Consider the following 21983-nt stretch of genomic DNA (forward strand, 5'->3'; position numbering starts at 1 on the left):
CTAGATTTCAGATTTCTGTCTAGAGCACACATACACCCACGTCTATCTATCTAGCGATGCCTATAGGTGTTTACGGTTGCATTTAGCCACTTAATGGTTACTCAGGATGATTAGGGCCAACTGAATGTGAGACTATCATGAAGGCTGCCATGGGTATTTTTTAGCACAACAGGAGCAATAAATGTAAGCTTCTTGGTCCAAATTACAAAGGTTTATCACTAAGACAAGCTGAACCGAACCATCCGCTGCGGCAATCAGACCCCACCAACTTCTGATCAGTTTCAGCGAGCTCTGGAATAATAATAAACCACTAACAATCATCCATTAAAAGAACCATATGTGTTCCTATCGATAATAACCTGATAAAACACATTTCAAAAAATACTCTGGGGGTCTCTATGCAAACTGAGACACTGATGAGGCAGTACAAACTTTAATCCAAAGATAGAAATACCAATTTGCGCTCTCCAGAAAGCCGTTTTTCCTTCATTACGTTTGAATATTGGAAATGCATGCTTGCCAGTGGCCCAAGCTTTCCCTTATCAACAGTGCACCTTTCATGTCCTCTTGTAGTTTAGATAATAATGGAGGTAATGTAGCAGAACAGCATCCAGATCATTTCGCGGATGGTCCCACCTACTCTGATATCCATTACTACCAACATCTGCCCAGAGCCAGTAATTTCATTACCTGGAGATAAGGTTGAAAGCAAAGGCATTTCCAGTTTCAAGAAAAAGGAAGTTTTTATGTACTATTTTATTCCAAAAATTTTCTAAAGGAAGTTGGACATATCAAAAAGCCTGCACAAGTTCTGTATAGGTACACAAAATTCCCAGAAAACTGTCAAAAGGACTACGTGGATATCACTATTGTTGCCAACTCACTCACTATTAAAGAAAATATAGAAAACATCTTGTTACTGTAGATTCCTGGAATTGTATCTTCTAAATGTCAAGTATTTTAAAGAAGTACATGGATAAAATATGGTTATAATAGTTGCAGCCATCATAGAAATAGAGTTACCGACAGATAGAATGCTAGAATTAGGAGAGAATAAAATTCATCTTTCTTTGAACTATTTCCTTTTATACCAGGCTATAAGAAAGTTGTGGAAAGATTTTTGGCCAGAAGGGAAAATCAAAGGTTAAATAATTCTGCCATCATACTGAACACAATATTTGGGAGGACCAATAGAGTCTTTATCTTCCGGCATCATGTCCTGCCACGTGCTTATATTCTTTCACAAAATTGGTAGAATCAAAAAAACAACTATTAAAACAGCTAATATTAACCCCATCGAGTAGGGTTAAGGATCAAACTCACTGAAATCACTCCTTGGACATTGCAGTGATGGCTTCAGTTTGAGTCCCGTAACCAGAAGCCTCTCTCAGCGATGACGAATTACACCAACTCAGGCAGGGCTATAATCAAGCTTCTTGTCCCCTGATGCTCCCAGCCCCACACTGAAAAATGTGGAGAAGAATACCACCAGCAATGCCTTCTCTTTTTTTCCTGATTTTCAGGCATTCATTTTTCCACTTAGCATTTTTGAAATATCGGCATATGCAAATAAACCAGCTTGTCTACTTTTACAAATTAAAAGATGAAACTCTCCTGTATAAAGTCTTCAAGCAAAGCAAAGCAATAGCAATAAGGCTTCTCAAACAAGGGCTCTGCATACTGAAGTGCTCTGCATATCAGAACAAATAAAAGTGTCATTTTAATTTTACTTTGGTAAATATACATGCAATAAATTCTATGCAAAATATAGAGCTTTTATTATGCAATGTGAATATATTAATAAAATTCTGCTTTTCCCTCTATTAGATTTTGCTTTCCCCAGTAGGTTGAGAGAGAACTTATTTATAGTATATAACTTTTCTCAAGTTTCTGATGAAAGCCTTTATATTTTAAAATATCTCAAGGAAACAATACTGCTGAAAGCATGCATACAATTAAGCAGAACAGTTGTTTTATGCAGGCCTGTGTAAGTTTAAACAACCTCTGTGCTCTATTATATATAAATCAAATATCCAGAACCTGAGACTAGTTGAGAAAAAAAAAAAAGTAGTTAAACTTGGTGAGATGTGAAATTAGGTTTTAATGCATGCAAAACACATTCCAATGCATATTTTTAGGTGTAGGCTGATTGACTTTTCTCAGTGCTTAAAATTAAAAGCTGCCTTTAGGCAGTTAAGAACCTTTGGAGAGCTTTTGATAGTTTTAAACTCAAGCACTTACATTCAGCTCTATGATAGAGCCATGCAAAGACCAACACTTAAGTCTCATCCAGGATGAGCTCACACAGCCAGCTCACCACTTCTCTTCCCACGGTGAAACTGCCACCCTACACAGGTGAATACACTCACTTTTTAACATCCCAATCTTGTTTCACTCATTCTCAACAGCTCTCATGAATATCATATTAACAAATAATAATGAAATAGTGATGGATATGTGGATGGATAGCTCAGTGTCAAGCATTAGTGACTGCACCCACATAACTATCTCATTATAGCCTCAAAATCTACACAGGGTAAGATACAATTATTAATCCCATTTTACTATTTGAGGAAAGTGACATATAGTAAAGTTAAATAACCTGATCAAGTTCACACAGCTCGCAAGAGATGGAAATAAATCCATGTCTACGAGGCTCCAAAGCTGAGCAAAGACAGAGCATGTGCTATAAACAGCTTCTCACAGACTGTTAGATTACGTTAGTCTTCTTCAATAAGCAGGTTGCAACTCATTTCACTCCAAGTTTTCCATGATTAGGAAAATAAAGATCTTTTATACTCAAATTAAACTCTGTTCAATAACTATGTATTGGGTACTTTCGGGCAAGATACTTGGCGAACGGGTGGCTATCATCATAATATATTTACTAGTCATTATTTAAAGTCATTTCTTCACAGAGTTTAATATTTTATGGATTTAAGTCTCTTAAAGGTTATATGTGGGTTACTATCATGATACTATTTTCTTTAACTTTCTCTTGCGTTGCTCCAAAACAGTTTTGTTTTGATACATTTTACATAGACATGTAAGTGTGTGATTTGGGAAAATGCAAATTAACAATCTCGCTCCGTCTATGCTGCAGTCTCGCTCCATCTGTGCTGCAGTCTTGCTCCGTCTATGCTGAGTTAAAACACGCTGCTGAGTCAGCATAATCCATAAAATCTGATGCATCAGGTGCAAAGCTTCAACTATAGGTTCTACTTTCATATATTATCATTTATCTCCTATTACACACAGGTCACAGGTCAAGATAGAATACAAAATTCACTAGAATGGTCATTTGGGAAAGTCGTGTTTTTCTTTTTATGACCGTCAAATGGTGATGGAACTTTACCCCAGGATAATCCCAATGATTTTATTACACAATAGTGCAAGTGCCTCAGAAGCCTGAGTAGATGACATGTTTACCCAAATGCTATTATCCATCTCATCTAAATGAAGAAGGAATGAAAGAGGCGCTTTAACTAAGGAAATCTGTCCTGAGCATACAGGTCATTTCTAATCACATACTCACTGTGCCTCATAATGAATTTGGAGGGGGAATGGCGGCATGATCAGTATTAGAAAACAACTTCCAATCCAAGGTTAACTCAACAAATACTTATTAAGTGTTTACTATGTGCAATGCACTTTTCTAGATGTTTGGGATAAAACAAAATCTTTTTTAAATGCAAAAATAATTTGATGATAGTTGTAAAAAGAAATACAGAAACAAAAGATATTCAGTTTGTTAACCATCTTACAAGTACCATGCATATGGTTTTAACAATGCCTTTGAAATGTACATATCTGTAATATAAATTTGTAAGTGACAAATACGGATCTCAAAATAATTTCAAGGACAAATAAAAAGCATCAATGCCTACAAATAAACTTAGCAATTGAATTAATAGGGGAAAATCACTTTCCTCAATATAGCCTAAACTATAGACTAAAACCAGAAGTTTTTGAGGTAATTCATACATGTGCAATTGGTATTTCAAAAGTCATTTTTGTAGCTCTCTTTGGATAAACAGATGTTTATGTAAATAAAGTCTTACTCCAAACTTCGTGTTATCTAGTCTTGTTCCATTAAGTGTGAGATTCATGGATATAGCAGCAAGTATGTTTTCTTCATATCAGTTATCTACAGCAGCGGCTAACTGGGTCTAAAAAAACACTGTGGAGATACCAAAGCCACAGGCTCTTGGCCAGTGGGACCTGTCTTGCCCCCACCTCTAATAATCTGGGCAATTCTGGTTACAATCAAAGACAATTTGTGCCCTAAACACCCAGTTTCTGGACCATTTAGACTCCACTAGGATATAAACTTTTACAAAGTGGCATAAACTATAGTACATTGAAATAATTTGATTTGCTCCAAGAAGTAGAAGTCAATATGAAAAGTCCCAAAGTTCCTCTGGATTTGAGAAGAGAGGGGTAGTATTAAAACAGATTATTTTAATTGCAAATGAGAGAAATCAAACTAAGCTAATGTGTAATGAGGAGGGAGGAGGCTGAAGAAGGGAAAGAAGCAAAATTTATTTTCAGGGAAATATCACAGGACTCTAGGAAGAATGGGTCCCTCTCCCTTCTCTCTGCTTAGCTTCATTCTTTCCAGCAGCAGGGGTCCAAGGCTGCGCACTGCCCTTGGTAGACTAAAAGTTTACTTTGCAACCTTTTAAAATCCTAGCGACACTAAGAAATAAGTCTACTTTATCATCAGCAAATCCAATAAATTCCAACAGAGGCAACACTGCCCCTCCAGGATGAATATTTGAAATTTGTTAAGACAGTTTTGGTTGTCACAGTGATTCGGGGAGCCCTCAAAACCCAGCAATATGTGGGACAGTTGTGCACCACTGTGCTGGGAACCTAAGTCCATTTGACACATTTTTTTCTTTTACAAAAGTTAATTAATTTTTGCATAATTAATGAATTGTCCAGGAATATAAAATCCATGTTAGTGGAAAGAAATGCTGTATCTTATTTTGTTCAGAATTTACCACGAGCTGCTCATTACTTCAAAAAGTATCATGTCACCACTAGGAACACCTACTCATGGAGTTTGAATGGCATACACAACACATCTCTGTCGATCTTTACTTGTAGCATTTGCATTCACTGTATCCCAGCATTTACATTTTGAAATACTTAGAATATCATCATAAAGTGCTTTCCTCTTAATTTCTTTTATTTCTCCTTTGTATTGAAATTAGGTCATGATATTTTCAAAATTATGTGCAAGTAGATTATATTATCAAAGCATTTACAAGAGAATTCTAAAGGGAGATTTATAAAATTATTTGCAAGTAAGTTATATTATCAAAGCATTTTAGAAGATAATTTCAAAGGAGGTTTTATAAAAACTCCTTGCTATAAAAAGTGGATATTGGATTCAATCAGGTTGAAATCAGGTTATTTCATCCATATATCTCATCCAGGGAGAAAGAATCTAATTGGCCCAGCTTGGGTCCTATGTCTCACCACGCCCTAATTAGCCAGCAAACAAGGTTGCCAGAAGTCCATCCTTAATGGCAGGGCAGGCCATCCCCAGAGATGCAGAACAGACAGCCTATTATAGAATTTTCCTATAATAATGCAGGTCTGGCACAGGGATAACTATAAAAAATATCATAAATTAGGTCATTTTCTCAAACTAGCACTTTACCCCTTCCAGAATTCCATCTTTACCTTCCCCATTCCTTTCTCTACACTACAGTTATGAGATCTTTTTCTGTTCTCTGGTTATGTAGGACCTCATCCCAGACTGCCCTACACAGGCCTTCTCATTCATCCAATTATTCATTCCTTCATTCATTTAATAAAATTTCTAAGTATTTACTGTATGCCAGGCGTCAATCTAGATACAGGGAAGACAGTGATCCAAGAAGACCACTCACTGCCTTCATGAGCTTATACTTTACAGGGAGAAAGAAATAAACAAAAATCTTTTGTAAGCTTATTTTGGAATGTGAAACTGACACTACAAGAAAATGAGATTTGATGATATGATAGGGAATAACTGGGATGAATTTCTTCCTTTTCTCTCATGGAGAATATCCTACCAGAAGAAAAAGCACCCCTTCAGGGACCTGCTGAACCAGGAAATCTGATAAATAAGTTTGTACTGAGAGATTAGTGCTCACAAATGATTTAATGCATTATCTTTCACCAGTAGTTATCTATGACAGAATCAGAGAGGATGTTTTTGCAATTGTTTACTTTAGCATCTTCATTTTACATTTGAGGTGAATAATATTCTTACAAGAGTATTTTTCGTGTGTTTGTTTTTTACATAGACATCCAAAGTTGCTTGGCTAGTCAAGGTCCTAGAAATCACGATGCTCTTTATGGATTCCAAAACTTTGATTTAGCAAGCTTAAACAAAAACCCTGTGCGTATGTATTACTAAATTAGAAAAAGAAATCTTATATTAAATTCTAGCACAGAGAAGCAGTGGTATCCAACAACAATTAAAAACAAATAAGAAAAGAAAATGTAAAATTGATCATTGCCAACATTCAATTTTCAGATAACTAGGATTTCATGAGGGTATTTTTTGAAAACCAATCTCTTAATCCAAAAAAATGAAATAAAGGATGGAAATTTCAGACAATTGGGGAAGCATTTTTTTCCCCAGGAAGTAGGGAGATCAGAGAATCTTAAATCATACCACATAGCTTTCAGAGAATGTGAAATCATACCAAATAGGTTACTTTCTATTTCTCCAATACTTAGAACATACCTGATAATGCCCAAGAATATCCTCATCTGTGGCTAATCTGAAATTGAGCTGAATTAGGATTACTGCCACTAGTCCCTGGAACCAGATGGCAAAGTTATGGAAACTGGAAAGAAATTTTTTCCTACGCTAAGAATTGCAGAGAAGAGAAATCTCAAAATCAACTGCATGGTGGAGAGTTTGCAGTAAGATCTCAGCTACAAAAATATAGTTTCTATAAAGTTTTGGTGTGCATCACATTAAAAGTTGGCCCCAAAAATCCAAAGGGAAAATTTCCCCATCTGACCCAAAGATGACTTCTTATGCCATCACCACAGGGTAGTGAGAAACTTATAAAAAGCCTAAAAAACAAACAAACAAAAAGAGCTCATAGATGCAGAGAACAGATTGGGAGTTGGCAGAGGCAGGGAGTGGGATGTTGGGCAAAACGGGTGAAAGGAGTCAAAAAGCACAAACTTCTAGTTATAAAATAAGTCACAGAGATGTAGTGTACAGCATAGTGACTATACTTAATAATACTGTATTGCATATTTGAAAGTTGGTAAGAGAGTAAATCTTAAAAGTTCTCCTCACAAGAAAAAAAATTCTGTAACTATGTATGGTGATGAATGTTGACTTACTGTAGTGATTATTTCACAATATATACAAATATTGAATCATTATGTTATACACCTGAAACTAATATAATGTTGTATGTATAATGTTATACCTCAGTTTTTAAAAAGCCTTAGAAATACGTAGTTAATCATTAGTCACAGGTACTGGGTACCAGTTACTTCATCACTTGACTTATGTTTTACTCAACGTTGAACCAGGTAACAAAATAAGTAGACTAAAAAAGAGAACACTACTTCCTGCAATATAAAATTCTGGTTAACCACCATATATTGCCATGTGTATATCAACAAGGATGAAATAAATAATTAACATGTGTCAGAAATGTGGGTAGGTAACACTAGATATGTAAAATGTAAAATACAATCTACAATCCCTATAAACATATAAGTGTTTATACTTGTATGTTTATATTTTGTACAATGCAGATAGTATAGAGTTGGTGCAGACTGTGTACATATATAAAAATAAGATCCAGGGCCGGCCCAGTGGCCGAGTGGTTAAGTTCACGTGCTCCACTGCGGCAGCCCAGGGTTCGGATCCTGGGCGCGGATGTGGCACCGCTCGTCAGGCCACGTTGAGGCGGCGTCCTATATGCCACAATTAGAAGGACCTGCAAATAAGATATACAACTATGTACCAGGGGGGATTTGGGGAGATAAAGCAGAAAAAAAAAATAAAAAAGATTGGCACAGTTGTTAGCTCAGGTGCCGATCTTTAAAAAAAAAAAAAAAATAGGATCTAAAAAGGTAATGAGTTGCATTTTCCAGGAGAAAACTTCTTAAAAGAGGTAATATATACTCTAGAGTTTATATTATATTATCTAGTTGTATTATATTATCTATAGTATAATATCTATATTATATTATCTAGAGTTTATTCTTCAATAAACTCTATTAATAACCCAGTCCACTTTTCTCCTTTCACAAAGATTTAGGAAACTTATAAAACACCAAATTGGATAAATAAAAAGAAAATCACAGATAGACGTATCATAGTAAAATTGAAGAACATTAAAAACGAGAAGAAGGTCTTCGAAGTAGCTAAAGGGAAAAGAAACATCACCTCTATACAATGCCATTTGGACTAAGATTTGATTTCTCACTAACAACACTGGAAGAAAGAAGATAGCGAAATAGTATCTTCAATATGCTGAAAGGAAATACCTGTTTATCTAGAGTTGTAAACCAGAAAAAATATTTCAAACATGAGGGTGAAACAAAGACATTTCAGGCTACCAAAGAAATTGAATTTGCCATCACCAGGTGGATTTCAGACAACAGGAAAGTGATTTCTTGGAGGAACAGAAATCATGAAGTAAGATGGCAGAAATAAATCCAAGGTATTAGAAATTACGGTAAGTATAAAGACACTAAATGCAATGTAAATTAAAAGCAAATCATTATCCAAGTGGATTTCTAAAGTTTAGATGTGTGCTGTTTGCAAGACAGAAATATAAAACTAGTGTTTAAAGAGGTTGAAAACAAAAGGATGAAAGAAATAAAAATCAGAAACGCCAAAATAAAGTTGGGTAATAGTATAGTGATTTTAGTCAAATCTGCTGTAGCTATATTAAAACTAGAAAAAACAAAATTTAAGACAGAACTCACTACCAGAGATAAAGAGGTCATTATATAACAATAAAGGTTTCAATTCACCAGGAAAACATAGCAATTTAAACTTGTATGCATCTGATAACATAGTCTCAAATATATAAGGCAGAAGTGGAACACCATCATAACATGAAATTTTAACATTTCTCCTAAATAATTTATAGCTTAATCAAACAAAATAGAAAGATTATGGGGGATAAAAACAGCATAAATAATAAACTTAATCTAATAGGACTTGGTTTCTAATGAGTGAAAAAACACATTCTTTTCAAGAAAACAGAACTTTTACAAATATTGACTTTATACTGGCACTTAAGCAATTTGTACCAAGCCTCAAAAGACAGGGATCAGACAGACCATTTTTTCTACCACATACAGTTCAGTCCAGGATGTATAGTAGAGTTAAATGTACAAAGTGTGTAGGAACACAAAGGAAGAAACAATCATCTCTTCTTAAGACTAAGTATTAGTCAACAAGCAGGAGTACTGTCAGCAAAGAAGCAGAGATGTATTCCAGGGACAAGCATATGAAATCTTACAAATGAGGGAAAGGAACTGACATGATCAAGGAAAAGCGAGTTGTTCAGTGAAGTTATGGTAGAACGTGTGAGTGTGTGTGTGTGTGTGTGTATGTGTTGGAAGGTAGGTAAGAAAGTGGCTAGATAGCCTGGAAATAAGCAAGCTCTATATCATGCGGTATCACCTTGAGGAGTATGGATTATAAAATAAGCAACAGGGAATCAACGAAGACTTTTAAGCAGATAAGGGATCAGATATTATCACTTTATTCTAAAAGAGAAATCTGGAAGTGCGGAATGTGGACTGCTTGTCAAATAGGCTGGACAGAGATAGGCCAATTAGAAAGTGTCAGGAAGCTTACTGGGTCCTTAATAAGCAAGAATCTCCCTTTCAAGAACCATGAACAGATCTTGCTTCCCAGAATCTGCCATTTTTGCAAATCATATTTTCTTAGGAGATCCCTCATCAGCCACTGTTATCAACGGCCATTCTCAGTTAGATTTTGGTCCCCCATTCCTACTTCAATCTATGCATATCTACTTAACTTAGTCTTATTAGCCCATACTATAAGTCCCGTAGAACAGCTAAAACACAGCTATGATGATTAAGTAACTTTTACTAAAAGACTAAGAATAACCAGGATAAAATAATGACAAAGCCATCTAACTAACAGCTGAGATTCACAGGTCGCTAACAAACCGAGTTCATTAGCTATAATGTGCATTTCAGAATTCAAACACCTAGCCTATTTTTATTGAGATTCCTTCAGGCTCGCCTCTCTCCCTAGTCAGGTGGCTTACTCTGTCAGCATACAGTCTCTGGGCCACCTCTTGGAGACAGAGCCATCAAATTCCCAAAGGCAGATAATATTTTTGACTACAAGAAATCTGATCAAACTGTCAAAAATACAGAAAATCATCTAACGAAATTGTTGAACATAATTCATGGTAATGGGGCAGTGTAATGCAAAGATTTCATCAAGGCAAAACCCAAAAGTTTACTGTTATACTCCAAATAATCTGTGGTTTCCTTTGCCCCAATCTCAACATTTTATTCATAGTTAATCAGTGGTTACTATCAGGTCTAGCTTCCAGGAACCATCTTTTCTTCACTTTTGAGGGTATTTTTAGGCATTTCTAGAAACCCCTAAATCCGTCTTCATCCAGCATCAGGCCCAGCCTTGGTACACCAGTTTCCAGTCTTTCTGGAAGTCTGAGACAACTTACGAAGAATCAGAAAGAAAATATAAATCCCTTCACAGTGACTCCAACTCCACCCTTGACCCTAGGGCCTCAACTGCAACATCACATTAGAATTCACTGCAATATGGCCAGCACCACTGCAAGAAATATACATACACTTCTTGGAATAAGAACATTTGACAAAAATTCAGATTAGAGAAGATGAGAACTTGATCTAGGGTTTTAACAAAAAGTGGGGAGGGGAGAACTCAGACTATGTGGTTTGATGGACTTGATGACCAATTAGATGAGTGGGATGAGTCAATGGGCTAAGAAGAAAAGGGTCCCCGGAGCTCCAGCTGGGTGCCTGAGTGAATGACAACACACTAAACAAACAGTGAATAAACTCTTTTAGATTGAGATGACCATGAAACATCCAGATAAGGATTTCTAGTAGGATATCAACAATTGGGAAAGAGAGGACGTAGCTGAAGTGAGAGGTGCAAGGTGGATGTGCGTTACCATGCATCATCTCCTTGTAAGTAAAAATAGACGTGGTGGGTAGATGAGACTACCTAGGAAGTATGTGTAAAGAGGCAATCAAAATATACCACGGACAAAATCCCAGCAACAGAAATTTTGGAGAAGGCATGCACAAAGCAGCTGAGAATGGAAAGTAAAAGATTCTCAGAGTGAAAGATCAAATTGATAAGAGTTCATAAATTGCATTTAGACTGAAAATATAAAAAAGTGAAATTCTTGCTAAGAATTCAATAACATGTATACAAAAGAGTTAATAAGGTTTACATTTACTAATACCATAGTGAATCATTGGTGTTGTAACGTAAAACTTTACATACTGGATTATTGAAATCCAAGAGACAGATAGAATAATGGTTAAGTCAAATGTCCCTTTGGAATGGGAGCATAATATTTATTCTGTTTATTTTTGTGTTTACTTGGAGTCGTTCTTTCTTTTTTAATTAAGCTTTAAACTCCTGTTAATTTTCTCAAATTTTAATTGATGTGTCTTCTTGTTATCTGTCTTCATTTGTACTCCAAGACTACTCATCATAAAACAGGAAGTGGAAAAAATGAGATTTCAATCTCTGGGATTTTGATTGCAATATGCATGCTGGAAAACACTAAAATATAGTTCTACGACTTTGAATGAATGCAGAATTTAAAATAAAATGGGTAGGGATCTCACTAAACATCAGAAAATGCAACAGAGAAGACACTCTGAGCATGTTCACAGATAATATTTACTACTATGCAAGACTAACATTAAGTTAAAGTATAGTATTAACTGTTTACTCATTTGAGTTAGGCTCTTACCATATATAGTAAGTTTTTAGTATACTTGAATCATATCTTTGCAAAATTTTCTGAAATTCACTTTATGTGTAAAACTGAAATAGATGTTGAAAAAAAGTTACTAGTTGCAAACGTTAAACACTTTAAAGTTAGCTGTATTTTTATTAGGTATTTAGAGCTATTCTTGTTTTAGGAAATAAGTGAAACAAATATACATGTAACAATATATTAGTATTTATAAAATGAAGTAAGTGTTATATAGTAATTGGACACTAAAGCAAATGAAAGACGCTCAATTGCACTTGCTACATGCCAAAATATGTTTAACCTAATGAGGCTGTATATTTCACATCCGCAATTACTAAATGCCTTAATTTCTCCCAGGAATGTTTTAATAATGAGGACCTTTATCATTAAGACACTACTTGTGCATGGAATGCTTACTATTTGAACCACGACTCAAGCATGAACTTTAAAAAACTTTATAAGATAAAATAACATATCTAAAAGTCTAACTGTCTCTGCTACCTAGAGCAATCAACTGATCAAAACACCGATTTTACAAAGTAGATCTAAAAAAATTAAACAAAACGCTTATTAACATGAGCTGATTTATTTTAACTTTTCTTACAATACTGTGTCCACATCAGACAAAAGTGATAGGCATTAGAAATGCAAAGATTTAGAAATGCAGGTGATCATTCTGCACAAAGCCCAAATTTGAGAACAATAAAGAAGAAGAAGAATTTAAGACAGAATGTCTTAGAACAAGTAGAAGTTCTGATCACGTAAGTGCTAAATCGCAATCTTTTACTCTAAGAGTTTAGTGGATTTCATTTTGTGGCAAGCAGGTTCACAAGTTATGCAGCCACCATATGCAATGAAAGTCACGCACAGCATAAGTGGATACACAAAGCATGATCACTCAAACTTTCTAAACTTTGTAGCCCGAGGCAAATTAAAGTAAATGCAAACAGAGGTATAAGCTATTCAGAAGAGATGTCAAATATCGTGGCATGTCCACTGAAACATTATAAAAATAACTGAGTCTCTGCAAAAGGTCTTAATAACTTTTAAGTATATATCTATTTATAACCACTCATTCTTTGTGAAAGTATTTAAGAATAGCGAAGGAAAACAAAGTATGTTGAGACCAGAAATTAGGCTGACACAAGTATACTTGTCAGAGATGGACCACAAATCTGCCTCTAAGCTTTTTAGCAACTAAGGCAAAGGTGGAAATACAATCAGTTTTATGATGAAAAAGATTCATGAGATCAAATATCAATCAGTTGCTTGGAAGTATAACTAATTCTGGAACTCAGACTACATTGAATTTCTCCCTCATGAGTCTCACGTGGAGAGGGAGGTGGAAACCTAGAATATAATTCACTAAGTATTTGGGTAAGCACTTTCTTTCCTCGAATTAGTTAGCTTCTCCTTCTGATTTGGATTTTAAAAACCCTCAAATACTCTGAGTAGATGCAGACTTGTCAAATCGCAATGATAACAGGATTTTCCCATTCATAACATTGATTTATTATATCACGTTTCACAAAAACGCTCTTGCAGCTGAATTGGTTGTTTCTACCTAAGAAAGGATCAAAGGCTCTTTTATCTTAGGTAGATAATATGTATTTTTCTGGCCATTCTAAAGAAAGATGGGAGTTTAAAACCCAATGTGAAATGAAGTTAGATAATGATAATGGGTGGGTTAGTAATTGAAGCATTACATGCCTCCAGCAAAGAAGAATACAGTAGGCTCTCGGTTCTCTTGAATTTAAGGTTTGCATTTTTAACTATTTAGGAGTAACCAGAATGTTTGCAGCTTACAGCCATTAATAATTCAGCTGAAACAGTGACGACATAGGTGTGAGTATGCAAGGCACTAGCACGGTGAGTCAGCCTGTTCCACTACCCAGAAGCCAAAGCTCCAGTCAGCTTGGTTGTGTCCTCTTCTCCGTGTCACTTAAGCAGTCACTCTGGTGAGTGATAGAAGTGTTATTTCTTTGAGGAAAATGATCCATAAGATTGCCAAAATCTTTTTCTGATGGTGAAAGGGAAGAGATCTCAGAAAATGATGGTTCTTAGGCAGAAAATATGTGTTATCAGACAAATCATACCATCCACTTACATCCTTCAATGTTGACACTTGCAAAGGTTTTGAAAAGCATTCCTCAAAAAAGGTACTGTTCATATTGACCCCCTCGTAAATACAAAAGAGATGTCTTTCCAAAGTAATATCAAGTTATCTATATATCTTCCTTTATGATTCCTGGTATAAATAAAGTTTGGAAAAACTAATATGAAAAGAATCACATCAAGATTCAAAACCAAATTTATATTACAATCACATTTAATTCTATTGTCTCCAAGATTGCCATTGACAACTTTAGTTATATTATGGATTAAATCATCTGGTATTTATTTCCAGACTTTTGGGATAACATAAATTAGAAGGACTTAATAATTTTAGTGTCAGTATAATCACTCAGATCGATTTTTTAAATTTCAAGATTAATAGTAAATGTACATGAAGTGAAAGCTATGCTGGAGGTTAAATCCAATTGATGGTCCTAACAAAATGAAAGTTATTTGCAGTGATCCAAGAGGGAGAGTCAAAGATTGGTACAAGGTTATGAAAATGTTATCCTGTGGCCTAAATTTGTGATTTATTCACCACTTCCTCATAGTTTTTATTTACAAATAGCAACCAACAGTAATTTGGCCCAAAGTAACCGATTAGGAATAAGCATATTGGTTAAAATAAATATGGACTGTGAACAATTATTCTGTAACAAGAATAAACATTATGACTACAGCTAAAATACTACTACTTGTCTTTGAAGCAAGAATATTAGAGAAATTCAGTGAGAAACTTCTACCATCAGAAATGCTACGAACTTTATGGAATTTTGCCCTACATAAAAGAGCATAGGATTTAGAAATAGAGGGCATAGATATGAGTTCTTATTCCATTATTTGTTAACCTTGTAATCCTAGGCATTTCACTTAATTTTTCCAAGTCTCCATTTTGGTATCCACAAATGAGAATCTAATATTCAGCAGACAAACCTATTATGATGTTCAAACAAGGAAATATTTAGGGAATAAAAAGAGCTATATTAACCTTATCAATTTGAAAATGATTTTCCTCCATGAGGGCACAGAAATGTCATTCTCAAAAAAGTGCTCAGAACCCTAGACTTTGAGACCAAGAAGACAGAGATCAACTGGTCCTGAGGTTTTCACCCTGTGTTCCTCAGTCTTACAGTTCTAGGCAGTGTCCCAGGGTCAACTGCAGAGACCAAGGAGAAACAGACCAGACAGAGTCCTCAATCTCTCCTGAAGAAGGGTTGCCCCCTTTTTATTGGTATTAGATGGTACAAAGATGTTGTTTGAACAAATTCTTCAGCTGAGGCTAAAAATGATTACAGAACAACAAATGCACTAATCAGATCCAATTCTCACCCTGCAGCAACACCATCACCTAAGAACCTGAGGCAAAGAAGGATTGTGACACACCCAAGGTGCCACTTCTGATTGACAGCAAAGCAAGGGTTTGAACAAGGTCTTCTAAATACTACTTCAACCAGAGCAGTCTGGTTGGGCATGATTTGGGCATGATCAAATCAATGCCCTTTGCACCACACAAATCAATCCCCTTAAAGGTTACATGCTGTGAGATTTGGAGGGACAGCTTTAGTGCTTTAGGGTGCCTCTGACTTCGAACTGCTTCTGATCTTCATTTTGGTGTAGGGTGATTGTTTCAATTAACATCTAAGGCTGAAGCTTCAGCTCTTGTTTCCCAGATGGACATTGCCATGGCAATTAAATCCTTTCTGGCTAGATAATGAAATCCTTTATTTTTAAAGGTTTCTGAAGTCAACTTGGCTGGCGTATTACCCTCCAGATAACCTATCTAATACCAACAAAGCAGTATAAATGTTCTAAAGTCTGGTCAGGGCTTACAATATTTTTCAGAGTCAATCTACAAAAATATTGTTTAGGAGCGTCAAGAAAACTCTCAGGACACTGGGCACAAGTTTTAATTTTTAGGATGTGAATTCTGCAATTCTCTTGGAGGGATGGTCATCCTTTAATTTGCTCATTCCATGGTTGGTCTAGAAGTCTAGTCAGTTTTATGAAGGATATAAGATCACCGCAGGCTTCTAAACATTTGCCAACAAAAAGAAGAGACTTAGAGTAAAATAAAAACTCACATGTTAGTGTATTGAAATCTACATTTATATCAAATGAGATAGCTCACTTTTCGTAGCACAGAGATTTAGAAGCTAAGAATTTTATCACAAATCAAGCAAAATTCTACCAATTTAAACTTACAGACTTTTATTTTGACACAAACATTTATTCTTTTACACAGTTACCTATTTAAATGAATATACTCAAAAATTTCAGAGATTTGAACAAAAGTACATGGTCATTTTCGTTTCTGACTTAAAGTTATAGTGTCTGCCAAATTGTATTTTAGCTGAAATTCCAATGCAGTTTGAGAAACACCTCACTAAATATTACATAAAAGGAATGCCCCAAAAGACACAAGCTGATTTATTGTCTTATAGCATTAAGCCATCTTGTGTAGCTATGATTTTGAGTCCATAAATCTTAAAACACTTTTCTTTACTGGGCCTTCAAAAGTTGATGTATTTTCAATTGGTAAAGTCTGGAGATCAGCAAAGCTGTAATGGCAAGTATGGAGATGGGGATACATGCTTAGTGATGACAGCAGGCCACTGAAAATGTCTAAAATAGTCATTTGCACAATTTCACTCAAATGTATTTTTCTTAATTCTCTTTCCATTCATATCAAAAATGTCCCCTAGTCCTTCCTAACTGTATAAAACAAGAATGTTTCATCACTGTTGCCTGAAGTTTATTTCACCTTCAATGAAACAAGTCCATATTCTGGATATAAAGAATCAAGGTTAACTGTTTCTAAATCTTGATGACCGCTTTCTGTTACCAAAAGAGAATTGGAGCTAGACCTGGGTGGACAGAAGTTATAATTCCTTTGGATGTGAAAGAGGTCAAATAATTAAGTATTCACAAACATGTTTCCTTATTCTAAGCCAAGAAATGAATATATAAGGCAGGTTGCTAAAAATATGGCATTTGTTAGAGAGCACTATTTTTCACTATGGTATGACTAACAAAAAAATACCACCTACTTAGACTCATGCCAAAGCCTCCTACACCGCAGCAGCCTGGCTTTTCTGGGCTGAGTGTCTTATTGATGAAACAAAAAACATTTTTAGAATTCTTCTAACTGCCAACTCTCTTATTTGATTAAAATTGTACACAAATGTACTATGAAACTTGCATTTTTGAATCAACCACTTGTTTAAACACCTATGCATACTTTTCCTAGATTATCATTTCTCAACCATGCAATACTTTCTTGATGACCTAATTGTATTATTCAATTGCCCTATCTAGGGCAAGTTTCAAGTTCTTGCTAGATGAAATTTTATTTAAATTAAAGAGATAAAATTAAGCAACAGTGACTGGACTATATTTAATTAACTCAAACAAGCACAACTACACTATTGAAAAGTTGTTTCATGCATCTCAGAATTAACCATGTAGTTTATCATTTTTGCCCCTTACAAAATGATAATGAAGACAAGATTCCAGAATCACACTGTTTATGTTCTGCAAGTAATGGAAAAATTCCATTTTAGCTTCTAGCCAGTCATCCCATTAAAGGAACAGTCTTGACAAATAAATAAACAAAAGCTGGGATCGAATAAGACTGCAATAAATTGTACTATACTCTTGATGTGTTTTATGCTTTTGATCTCAAAGCAAATTACAATTACCCACAAATACCTGCTTAGCATCTGAAAGCATAATTTCTTGATTGTCAAATTTATATAAGTGAATTGAAACTCATATTTCAAATGCTGAGGACAAAGAATCACCAAAATCATATGTATTAGTTAAATATAACCATTTATCCAGCCTCGTATCTCTTATAAATCCTACAAAAAGCAAATTTACAAGTGTCACCTATAAAAGTTAGTGGCATTTCCCATTCAAGTGCATAAGATAATGTTGTTTAAAAGATAGCAACGGCAGAGCTAATACAAAAGCTAAAGTTATTATTTTAAATATCAACTTCTAAAAGTGCTCTATAACTCAGACATACGCCAGCATAGAGGGTGTTTTCTGTAGTATCAATATTCATTAACACCCACATTTCCAAAGTGGTAACCCTTTGGAATTTTGGCTTGTTGGATGTTTTTTTTTTTCTTTAAAAGAAACACCAGGGCAAAATCCAGAGTAAAGTTTGTACATTTATTGGAGAAAGAAACAGATAGAGATGAAAAGGAAAAGAACAGACTAAAGTTCTTTGAATGAGAACTCTCTTTTCAACACTGATCTGTTTCATCAGCAGCTTGTGACAGAAGAGAAGATGAAACACGTTTGCCTTCATTAGCAAGTTTTATACACATGACTATATTTTAGTTTCCCACCAGTAAATCTTTTAATATGTATACTATGTTTAGTTTTGTGATAATAATAGCAATGGCTTAATGCTTAATTATTGAAGCTTACCTTTGGTTTAAAAACTTGCAAAAGACAACACTATTTACTGAATAATATATACAAAAATCAATGACCACACATCCAGCATAGCAAAAAATATACTTTGTTAAAATCTCACACAGAAAAAGTAGTTTATCACAAAGAAAGATAAAGAATTAGCAGAATCTTTCTTTCCTAAAACCTGAGGGAAGCAGCTTCATCTAAAAATGACAGTAATGATCTAAAATTAAGCTAAATGTTACTCTTAGAATATTATGCACTTTTATTTATTTATCATATTCCAGTGAGCAGTTGTTTTCCTTTTCATGCATATAAAGCACCATAGAAAGTAAAGTTTTATATGGCTGTGCCTTAATGTAAGCATCTCTGATTCATAGGAAGAAAAGTCAAGCAAATAATGTCAAAAATAAGCGTCCTCAGCTTTTTTCTCCCCTCTTTCCACTGGCCACCATGGGGATCTCTTCAGCAAGAAGCCACCAGAAAATAACTTTAACTGGAATTGTCTAGAAAACCCAAGCCAATGGGTTCTGCAGATAAGAGGAAATCCAGACAAGTTATTCCACATTTAGTATACCCATCTCCACAAAGTATATATATTCCAGAGTGTAAGCGTTTCAAAGCCTCTGTGTTACAGAAATAAAGTCAAACCTGACAATACAAATTTATTTCCCAAACTGGAGGATCTCAAACATTTTCTTTTAAGTCTTGACTACATTTCCTCTCTTGCCAGGTTTGAATTTCAAGAGTAGCTTGCCCCTGACACAATTTTTTAACAATCTCAACAGAACTTTGCCTCTAACATTCCTGCATTTCTTCCTCCTCAGTCATTGCCAATACACTCCTCATGCTCAAGCCCTGCCAGTTTCCACCCTTGCTCTGGCTGTGAGAATCTCTGAGGTAACGTGTAATAGTTTTGAGGTTAAGCTGAGATCTTCTACTAAACTAGACAGATGTTTCCACAGTAGGCTTGCTCTTTTGCCGATTTTAACCACAATTTGGTGGTGCCAGAGTTCAGAAGGGGTTAAGCTAGCAGGAAACTAATGGAATATCAGGGGAAATGGTGACCCCAAAACATTTTTCCCTTCCACTCCTCATAAGAAAAAGTTTTCCTTATGTGTCATATCGTATATTTAACAACAAAAAAAATAATCTGGATACTGCGCCCCTGCATGAAATATACATCACAAACGTTGTTCACGTGCTCTCATTTGCATCTCAGATAAAACCTACCAAGAGACTGGGATGCTTGGGAAAAGGCAGCAAGAGATACTTTCAAACACAAAGGGAATGTGTCCTATCTTAGTACAGTACAGAGATCATAGGAGACCTCCATTCCAGGCCAAGGTCTATTGACTGTGACCTTGGCCATAACACAGAAACTTGTTGTTCACCAACTTTAACTGGAGCAGTAAATACGCCTCCCCCCTACTTTACTTTTTCCAACAAATCCAGTGTCCTAAATGAAGTGGTGTCTTCTGCTCATCCTCCCTCACCCCACCTTTATGTACAGTGGTTGGCGGGGCTGATTCCACAACGGGTCACTGTTCTCTATCCTTCTCTCTTTCTCCTTCTATGCAATTTAGAGTGCCAGGAGATCTGGGGTCCACATTCCAGAACTGGGCTCCTGAGCTGGGCATGCTCGGTGGCCAGAGCAGAGAGCAGGCTGCAGACAGAGGCTCTTGCCCTCTACAGGGGATTTCTCGGATCCTCTCAGCTTACTGGGCAAATCCACTTCTCTGACATTCTGAGAAAACCTCTACTCGTCGTTTCCCCCATGGGTAGGGGGGACTAAAAGTCCTCACCTGAACCAAGAGTCCGTCTGAATTGAATTTCTAGTAAAAAAAATAATAATAATAACCCTCTGAAGCAATATAGTAGAGTGTAGAAAACGCCTGGGGTAAAGAAGAGTGGAGAATAAACAAAAAGAATGCGCCCAAGTATCGCCCCCTTTCCTGCTTTTTCATTACAGTGAGCGGGACATTTAAATTATTCTGTGGTTTGTTGGTGTTTTAAGTTTTTTGTTTTATTTTTTTAAACGAGCACTGCAGGCAGCTGTGCCCACAGGCAGAGGGGCAAACTGTCAGCCTGGATGCTTTTGCCAGCCAGCCCCTCGCTGCCTCGCGGGGACCGGGGAGGGAGAGGGCGCGGCGAGGGTTCCCGGCGGAGCGGCGGGGGATACGCGCGGATCCGGGACGGCGGCTGCTCCGACGGCGGGGGAAGGACGCCCGGAGCCTCCCCAAGTGCCGCCCCCCACCCCTCCCCGCAGCCCCGACCGACTCGCGCCTCCCTGCGCCCCTCCCCTCTTCCCCAGACCCGCTCCCGCGCAGGGATGCTCGGGGCAGGCACGTTCACAGCGCTGGTGTCGCCAGGCCCGCGGGGAAACCTCATCTGTCCCTTCCCCCGGCTGAACACGAGTTCGCGCCCCGGGCGGTGCAACCGAGGGGGTGAAACCGTGTCCGCGGTGGTGGGAGAAAAGGGTCTCCTTAGGTGCTGGCATAAAAATGAGCCGTCACCGCCGACGCCGAGCGGAAATCGGCTGTCCCCGCGTCGGGCGGGGGGAGAAGCGGCTCGGAGCGGGGAGAGGAGGCAAAGTGGCCGCGCAGCTCGGGCAACTTTGCCGGGCGACCAGGCGACAGCGGGCAGAGACTGCTGTGGCCGCCGCTTCCCCGGGCGAGGTGAACGGGCTCTCGGCGCCGGCTCTGGTCCCCCAAGTGCTGCTGTAACTGACTAGGAGGAGGACAGGGTGACCGTTGTCAGGAGGAGCAGCCAGGGAGGCAGCCTGGCCCCGTAGGGCGAGCCGAGCTCCATGTCCTCGGCCCTAGGAGGGGCGCCTGCTCCCAGGCACGCTTCACCCCGATGCCCAGCCGCCGTCCCGCGGGGCCACCAACTATTCTAGCAGCGCAAGGAAGAGGCAGCGAAAACGAGAGAGAGGAGAGCAAGAGAGCAGGCGAGCGCGAGAAAAGGAGGCACGATGCCCGCCCGGAGGATCACGTACCTTGAGCTCCTCAATGTCCAGGTTTGTTGATCTGTCCATGGAGCGAAACTAAAGGAAGCGGAGAGGAACCGGACAAGTTGGACCAAAAAACAATCTAGTCTTTTAGTTTCCAGCCTAAACTCAGCTTTCTCCTCCTCCAAGCCCTGGCAGCTTCGCTCAGTCTCATTCTCCGTGATCACGCCGCCTCCACCGGTTAAAAATAATCAAAATAAATAAATAATAATTAGAATTCACTTTGTTTTCACTTCCTCAAAGATTTCGTGACAGGTGATCTTTACCGCGGTCCAACGCAGCTCAGTCGAATCAAGCCCGGGGGGAAAATCCACTCTAAGATTATTTCTTCTTCAGCAATAAGCTTTAGAAACCAGCGAATTGCTGCATCCCAAGAAAAAAAACTGCTTCCCTGGACAGCATCATGCGGCAAATTT

General features: G+C 37.2%; 1 protein-coding gene across 1 annotated transcript in view; it reads right to left on the minus strand.

Annotated features, from left to right (window-relative positions):
• The window catches only part of SGCZ (sarcoglycan zeta), a 1053589-nt gene extending 1031897 nt beyond the window's left edge, over nucleotides 1–21692 (minus strand). The window contains exon 1 of the mRNA XM_070598086.1: nucleotides 21556–21692. Within this exon, the coding sequence (XP_070454187.1) occupies nucleotides 21556–21594 (39 nt within the window). The 5' untranslated portion in view covers nucleotides 21595–21692. The remainder of the gene's footprint in view (nucleotides 1–21555) is intronic.
• Between the last annotated feature and the right edge of the window lie 291 nt (nucleotides 21693–21983).

This window comes from Equus przewalskii, chromosome 28 (genome assembly GCF_037783145.1).
Source record: "Equus przewalskii isolate Varuska chromosome 28, EquPr2, whole genome shotgun sequence".
In the NCBI taxonomy this organism is placed as follows: domain Eukaryota; kingdom Metazoa; phylum Chordata; class Mammalia; order Perissodactyla; family Equidae; genus Equus; species Equus przewalskii.